Source organism: Pistacia vera, unplaced genomic scaffold (genome assembly GCF_008641045.1).
Source record: "Pistacia vera cultivar Batoury unplaced genomic scaffold, PisVer_v2 Contig826, whole genome shotgun sequence".
NCBI classification, from domain to species: domain Eukaryota; kingdom Viridiplantae; phylum Streptophyta; class Magnoliopsida; order Sapindales; family Anacardiaceae; genus Pistacia; species Pistacia vera.
In genome coordinates, this window is record NW_022196697.1 from 128,749 (window position 1) to 137,752 (window position 9,004).

Below are 9,004 nucleotides of genomic sequence, written 5' to 3' on the forward strand. Positions count from 1 at the left end.
CAAAGACGGCCAAATCTTGGCCATCGTTGACAGACAATGACGGCCATTTCTTTGGCCGTCAGTTTCTGGCCAAATCTGACCTTTTCACGTCAGTTTCTGGCCAGATCTGACCTTTTCAAGTCAGATCTGGCCTTTTTTGACCAGATCTATGAATTACCAGCCATTTACAATGGTGGCATAGACCGTTGTGGCAGATTCCAGCTACCACCGGCTGTGGCCATCAGAATCTGGCAAGTATGGGTGGGTGGGGGTGTTTTTGTTAATTTTTAAACTTTATTTCTGGGGGTATTTGATAGAATTAATAAATTTAAGGGATCTAAAAGTAATTAAAAAATAGACTAATATTTCTCAAAGGGCATTCTAGTCTTTTCACTAATAGAAGATACTTGGTTGTCGTTTTGAAACCTTTTGGGTACCAATCATCGTTTTGCCAAACCTTGGGTAGGTGCAAGTCGTTTCCCCTATTTTATTTGATGCTTAATTCTAAAGTTAAACTTAATATGCAGATAAAATTTATAATTAATAATCTTATTTACCAAACCCCAAGTCACCAATTGGCATACTATCCCCCACCTCCCTTGAGATTTGAGCTATTCTAGTGACACCCACAAGTTAAAAAGTATCCCTAACCTGCCCTCAAAGGGCTCAAACCTCCTCTCTTCACCGTTTGCTAATAGAATCCTTTAGATTTGTTGTATTTTCCTTAATATTTTTTCTAAAACCCCTAAAGTATATAGATAACAAAAAACCCCCGAAGTATGTAGGTTTACTTTATTTTTATTTTTTATAAAAATTAAAAGTAAATTGTATTTATTATTATTTTTGTATTTTAGTAGAATTAGGGGGTAAATATATTTTTTTAACTTGATTTGTTTGAGAACTCGATCCAACCCAAATTTTTTAGGTTGGGTCGGGCACTTTTGCCCACCTGTATTAAGAAAAATATAATAAACTTAACAGATTTTGTTAGTAAACAGTGGAGAGGGAAGGTTTAAGAAAAAATTTGAAAATTAGTGGGGATGTTATATAAAACCCATTTGGTTTATTAGTATTACCTTATCTTATTCGATTATCCTATCCTAAAAACTCAAAAATACGTTTGTTTCATTATTTTTAAAATTCAATTCTACTTTATTTAATTTTTAAAATATTAATAATTATTTTTCTCATAAAAATAACTCAATTTTACTATTTCTAAAATATTATCTTAAAAAACATTAATGAACCAAACGGAGCCAAATTTTTAAATAATATTACCTATCCACCCTTATAAGTTAAATAACTACTTTAAATATACTGTCAAGTCACCCTTATAAGCTTACGACTCAACCAATTTCTTTTCCATATGGGATCGAAACATTTCACCTTCTTCCAAATGCTAATTAAAATATTATTGCTTTTGAAAAATACTTGCTGAATAATTTTTTAAATAAAATTGTTTATCCACCTTTATAAACCCAAGATTAAACATATTTCTTTTCATGTAAGATCGTAACACTACACCGGCTTTCTAAATACTAATTAAAATAAACTACTACCTAAATAATTATTTTTAAATGTAATATTTTTTTAATGTTGTCAGTTACAGTAACATTGCAAACATCTAGAACAAGTTGAGTGGGTAAGTATACTGACAATGAATTATTATTATTATCATTATTTTATAATAAAGTTACCCAAACTTTAAGATATGCCCACCAAACTAATATTATAAATAAGCACAAACAACCTGGTACTTCCATTAAATCAAGTAATCCACCGTGACACTCTCTTCATGGCAAAATTTCTCCCAATTTTCTCTTCCCATTTCATCATCATCTTCGTCTTCTCAATCTCCATAATTTTAATCTCCAGCGAACACCATGGCTCTGCAAAAACCCTAAACAAAAAAGATTTTGGTCTCGGAAAAGAGAAGCTTAGTCATTTTCGATTCTATTGGCACGACACTCTTTCTGGCTCTAATCCTTCTTCAATGCAAGTTGTGCCTCCGGTTTCTAATTATTCATCAACCACAGCTTTTGGTTTGATGAACATGATTGATAATCCCCTAACCGAAGGTCCTAACTTGAGCTCGAAACTGATCGGGAGAGCACAGGGGCTTTATGGTGCGACGTCACAAGAAGAAGTAGTATTATTGATGGCGATGAATTTTGCTTTCGTTCAAGGTAAGTATAATGGTAGTACTATAACTGTGTTAGGGAGGAACCCAGTGTTTTCGAAGATGAGAGAGATGCCGGTGATCGGAGGGACGGGACTTTTCCAATTCGCTAGAGGGTATGTTAAGCTTAAAACTTACGAAGTGGATAATAACACAAGAGATGCTATAGTTGAGTATAATTGTTATGTGCTACATTATTGAATTTGGTAACCTTCATCATAAATTCATCATTCCATCATCACTTTTGCTTACTTTTTTTTTTTTTTTTTTTTTTTTTTTTTTTTTCTCTTCAAGTATAATAATTTCATCCACCTTCAATAATGATCCATAACCTACTTGTGGTTGTAATAGTTTACTTGTGGACTTAATATCAACCTGTCTCCTTACATTGATCGAAAATCAAATGAACCACAAACAATTGAGAAATTAACAAATGCCTTCCTATGAGATTAACCTTTACAAAATTAATAAATTAAAAAGGATATATGTTATAAAACCTTTAAAAAGAAGAGAAAAAAAAAAAAACCGACTTAAAATTCAGATATTTGAAAAGAAATAAATACTCCTAACTGGTAAATGATTATACATAAAAGTGATTTATACCCAATGAGTGAATACATTTATGAATTTGATAGTGTCAAGAGTAACAATATTGCAAAAATGAACCCAAAAATCGAGAAGTAGTGTCGTGGGATGATTACCATAATCACCGATACGAACACATGCATGTTTGATAATACCATTGACACTACAACAATCAGTTTTGACGTATCTTGCAATAGACAGTTTCATGATCACTTAACTTGGTTGACATGGTGAGACGATCTAATGATATCATGATAAATGTCCTCACATATTTATCGAATTTTCACTTTCATCCATCCATCACTATGATTTATAAATAGCTACATATATCATTCATAAATAACCACCATCATAAAAGTTGTTTTGAAAATTAACAATATATGTCTTTGTATTATGGACACATCAACTAAATAAGGTGGTGAGTGAGATGACGAGACATCTCATACAAATTTTTCTCGGGTGGCAGATTTGCCCTGGCTTGGTGACCATCCCCCGAAGAAAAGTTTAAATTTTATGTAGAAATATTTTAACTTTGAATTTTATACTTTCTTCAGCCCCCTCTATACAATTATTATTATATTTTATTATTTTATTTTGCAATTGTTTCAGCAGCGAGATTCGGAACTCCAATCATTCTTATCGTGTGTTTGGTTGCAGAGAAAATCAAGGTGAAAATAACAATGAGTCATTTTTGTTTATCACCTTCTGTTTGAGTTGAGCAAATTTAGATCTAGTTTACTTTCTCATCCCTGTTCGGTTGCTTAGAAAATAGAGGAAACTAAAGAGAAACTAATATCCAGAGGCATGCATTTTGTTGTTTCGTCTAGAATTTTCAATTCAATATTCGAGATCGTGAATGAAACATTTGGAATACAAATTCCTCTTGTTTCCTTTAGTTCCTCGGCAGCCGAACAGAAATGTATTGTTTTGTGATCAAGAATTGCGTTTTAAAATTGTGAATTCGCAAAGCTTATTTTCCTACCCTCTGTTTGATTGCTTAGAAAATAAGAAAACTTATGAAAATTAAAATCCAGAATCATTTTGCTGTTCATCTAGAATTTTCAATTCAGAATTCGAGATCAACGAATGAAACATCTGGAATTCAAATTCCTCATTTTTTCTTCAATTTCTTAGAAACCAAACAGATATGGATCATTTTCTCACGATCAAGAATTCAAATTTCTTGAATTTCCCTTAGTTTCTCAGCAACCAAACAGATTTGTATCGTTTCATGATAAGGAATTGAGTACTAATTAGCTGTGTGAATGGCAGGTTGGGAGAAATGTAGATCAGGTTTCATCAATATCCATTGCTGTAAGTTAATTTAATTTAGGTGTTATTTGAACTCAAATTCATCAATTTCTATTATTAAATCGTCTGTTTGTTCATGATTTTCAGTAAATGTGATTCTTCACTTCCTATATACTTTTGAGATTGCAACCTGTTTGAATAAAACCACAAGTGTTTTACAACTATTAACATCTCAATCTTAAGATAGGTTGTTAGAACTCAGGCTCAAGCGAGAGTCTAATCCAAAAATCAGCATGATAGATGGTAAAGCTCCTAGGCTTAAGTATACACTTGGTGGGTATGATTTCATGTGGGATCCATACAGCACTCCCTTTCAAGAGTCGATGTCCAAGGCGGTTTTCACTCAATCGATATTGATTGACGGTAGCTCTTTCCCCTTTAGGCGGCTTCACTCACGTATAATCACTCTATCGACACTAATTTGACGGTAGCTCTTTCTCCCTTCGGGCAATTTCTTCATCTATCAGTTTCAATGCATACCTGTTACAATAAAGAAGAGAAAAAATAGTGTTTTGCTAAAACAAGTAAAAAAGGACAGGCTTTAAATAAAAAACTAAAGGACAAAAGTGAATAGGAGAAAGTAATTGTCTCTGTGTTTATTCAACAAAAAGAACTGCCTTTATATAAGCTTATACATAACGAATAAAAGCAAGAAAATAGGCACTACACAACGTGCCAAAACTAACACCTACGGACTAGGTAAATGAAAAAGGCTAACTTGTTGAACACAACAAGTTCCAAAAAAGACTAGGTCAACAACTAGCTAACAAACTCTTTTTTAAACAATCCTTCCTTTAAACTGATGTTCAAACATTCAATTTAATACACAATTCAAAAACAAAACAAAATAAAACTCCGAAGTCCCTCAAATATCCAGTATACAAACACCCAACAATTCTCTTAACTTCAGAAACGAAGGAAATTTGAGAGGCTTTGTAAATATATCTGCAAGTTGATCTTCACTTCTACAGTAGATGAGCTCAATGGTTCCAGCCTTTGTAAGATCTCTTTGGAAGTGAAACTTCACATCTATGTGCTTACTTCTCCCATGTAGAACATGATTTTTGGAGAGTTTGATTGCTAAAGTGTTGTCACAAAAAATTGCAGTAGGCCCTTGTCTCTTGAAATGAAGCTCCTCAAGAATTATATTCAACCATATGGCTTGACACGTGCATGAACTGGCAGCAACGAACTCATCTTCAGTAGTTGATAGAGTGACGATGACTGTTTCTTTAATGACCATGAAACAACCCCTGAACCAAGAATAAAAACATAGTCTGAAGTACTTTTTCTATCATCTTGATCCCTTGCATAATCGTTGTTAGTAAAACCAATCAAGTCTGACTTTTCTCCCTTCTTGTAGAACAGCCCAAATTGCTTAGTACCTTGTAAGTACCATAGTATCCTTTTGGCAGCTAGCAAATGCATCTCTGTCAGATTATCCATGTATCTGTTGATGAGACTCACTGAATACATTATATATGGCCTTGTTGCTGTTAAATACATTAAACTTCCCACAATCTGCTTGTAAAGAGTTCCATTAACCTCCTTTCCTTTATGATCTTTATTTAGCTTCAAACTAAACTCAGTTGGTGTATTCACCGAATTGCAATTCTTCATCTGAAACCTATCAAAATCAGCTTGTATTTGTTGTTTGGTAGTGTTTTTATCCCATTTCCAGAATCTTCCTTCATCAAAAATTACGTCACGACTAATGACAATTTTCTTGGTGATAGGATTGTACAATTTGTATGCTTTTGACATCTCACTAACACCAAGAAAAATGCATTTTTCTCCCTTGTCATCAAGCTTTTTCCTCTTTTGATATGGAATATGAGCATATGCTATGCAACCAAAGATTCTGAAGTGGTTGAGGCCTGGTTTGCATCCATTCCATGCTTCTTCAGGCGTCATGTTTTGAACGGCTAGAGTGGGACTTCTGTTCAAAATGTGAATGCTCCAGATGACTGCTTCAGGCCAAAAACTTCTTGGGATATGACCTTTTGACAGAATAGTCTGCACCATGTTTAGAATTATACGGTTCTTCCTCTCTAAAATGCCATTTTGCTATGGCGAATATGCTGTTGCTTTTGAATACCATGGTTCTCACAAAAATTTACAAATTCGTGTGAGGTGTATTCTCCACCACGATCGCTGCGAAAAATCTTAATAGGTTTGCCTGCTTCTTTTTCGACCAGCATCTTAAAGCTTTTGAAAGCTAAAAAAGCTTCAGATTTCTCCTGCAAAAAATAAACCCAAGTTTTCCGACTGTAATCATCAATGAACGTTATAAAGTAACGTTTACCACTATTTGATGTTGGATTAATGGGTCCGCATATATCAGAGTGAACTAGCTCCAACACCTTCTTCGCTCTCCATGATTTTCTTTTAGGAAAATGATCTCGATGTTGTTTACCAACAGCACATTCTTCACAAATTTGAGAAGGTGTCTGAATTTGTGGAAGTCCAGTCACCATGTTCTTTTGTTATAGTGTTTTTAAACCACCAAAATTCAAATGTCCATAGCGAAAATGCCACAACCATCCCTCATCCATCAGTTTTGTAGAGAAATAATTCTAAGTAGTGTTGTCTAGATACAGTGGGAACATTCGATTTGTAGTCATGTTGACTTGAGCAATTAAGCCTAATTTCTTATCTTGGATGCGACAAACTCCATCTTTAATAAAAATCTCGTATCCCTTCTCTTGAAGCTGACCAACACTAAGCAAGTTGGTTTTTAAATCTGGAACAAAAAAGACATTAGAAATAATCTGATCAGATTTTTCTTTGGAGTGAATTCGTACACTTCCTTTGCCCATGACAGAAACTTTGAAGTTGTCGCCAAAAGTTACAGAGTTGCAAAATGTTTCATCCAAGTCTGAGAACGCTAACTTGTCCCCACACATATGATTGTTGCAGCCAGTATCTATATGCCACAAGTTTTGGTGGATGCCTTGATTCGCATGACACGCCATCAAGAGGGAAACAACTTCATCTTTCTCTGCAAAATTAGATCTTTCTCCACATTGCTTATTCAAATTAGTTCGACACTCAGACTTATAATGGCCATACATGTGACATCGAAAACATTCAACTTTCGACTTATTTGTAGACTTCGATTTATAGCCATTTGAGTGGTTGTTATCATGGCTTTTCCATTTCCCTCTTGAATCAGGAGCATGATCATTTTTGTCCTTCCATTTACCTCTGCCAAGACATGAACCTTTGGGATGTGTTGTAGCTTGTAAGGCTTGTCCTTCCTTATCCTGTTGGACAATTTTCTGCTCATGGACAAGCAGGGAGCTTTGTAGCTCATCAATGGAGAGTGTGTCGATGTCATTTGATTCTTCAATCACACAAACAACATAGTTAAATTTTACTATCAGGGATCGAAGAATCTTTTCAACTATGGTGACATCCTCGAGTTTTTTTCCATTAATTCGCCTCTTGTTCGCGATTGCCATCGTCCTCGAAATGTATTCTGAAACTAATTCACCTGTCTACATTCGGAGAGCTTCAAATTTAGCACGAAGTGCTTGAAGGTGAACTTGCTTTGCTCTTTCTGTCCCCATAAATTTCTTCTTCATAGAGTCCCAAATATGCTTGGAGGTGTCCTTACAAAGAATGGTTTCCAAGATTGAACAATCAATCGCTTGAAAGAGATAGTTCTTTGCCTTGAGATCCTTTAACTTTTTCCCTTCCAAATCAATTCTCTGCTAGTCCGTTAGTATGGTGCTGCTACTGGTTCTGCTACTCCAACTTCAACAATATTCCAATACTCCTTTGATCTCAAAAAATTCTCCATTAGCATGCTCCAATGGTCATAGTGACCATTGAAACGTGGAATGGTTGGCTGCACAAAAGTTTCAGAGGCCATCGTTCTCTTCTACTGCTGTTGCAAAAAACAAGAAATTAGATGAAATAGAAATGAAGTTACTGCTGTATGACTCTATCTCACACACTCTCTTTTTTGTTTCGTTTGACACTCTCAACTTTGCTTTTCTCACTCTTTTTCTCTCTACCAAGCTCTAATACCAATGTTACAAATAAAGAAGAGAAAAAGTAGTGTTTCTGTTGAAACAAGTAAAAGAGGACAAGCTTTAAATAAAAAACTAAAGGACAAAAGTGAATAGGAGAAAGTAATTGTCTCTGTGTTTATTCAACAAAAAGAACTGCCTTTATATAGGCTTATACATAACGAATAAAAACAAGAAAATAAGCACTACACAACGTGCCAAAACTAATACCTACGGACTAGGTAAATGAAAAAAGCTAACTTGTTGAACACAACAAGTTCCCAAAAGACTAGGTCAACAACTAGCAAACAAACTCTTTTTTCAACATCAGCAGTAGAATCTAATGAACATGTTGATGCAGCAGCAAGTTCGTGTTCCCAACGTGTTAGAAAGAGGCCAGTATGGATGCAAGATTATGAGGTAACTGGGATTGATCAATATGAGGATCCACTTACTCATTTTGCTCTATTTTCAGATTGTGATCCTACAGGTTTTAGAAGATGTCCATATGAGCATACTCTTTTTTATTAAAATTGAAGATGGAAGAAGTATGTTTTTTGTATGCTTATATGTAGATGATTTAATTTACACTGGAAATGATAGGGCCATGTTTGAAAATTTTAAAAAGTCCATGATGAGTGAATTTGAAATGTCTGATCTTGGAATGCTACATTATTTTCTTGGCATTGAAGTTGTTCAATCAACTACTGGAATTGATGATTAATAAAAAAAAAAAAAAAAAAAAAAAAGTCCATGATGAGTGAATTTGAAATGTCTGATCTTGGAATGCTACATTATTTTCTTGGCATTGAAGTTGTTCAATCAACTACTGGAATTGATGATTAATAAAAAAAAAAAAAAAAAAAGGCATATTATTGAAGTTGGAGTAGCAGAACCAGTAGCAGGCACCATACTAACGGACCAGCAGAGAACT

At 34.3% G+C, this 9,004-nt stretch overlaps 1 protein-coding gene across 1 annotated transcript; it reads left to right on the forward strand.

The window, feature by feature from the left end:
• Positions 1-1,761: 1,761 nt before the first annotated feature.
• On the forward strand, positions 1,762-2,383 carry LOC116117943 (dirigent protein 19-like). Its single transcript, XM_031403930.1, has one exon. The coding sequence runs from the start codon at positions 1,775-1,777 to the stop codon at positions 2,357-2,359; it is 585 nt and encodes a 194-aa protein (XP_031259790.1). The 5' UTR covers positions 1,762-1,774; the 3' UTR covers positions 2,360-2,383.
• The last annotated feature ends 6,621 nt before the right edge of the window (positions 2,384-9,004 follow it).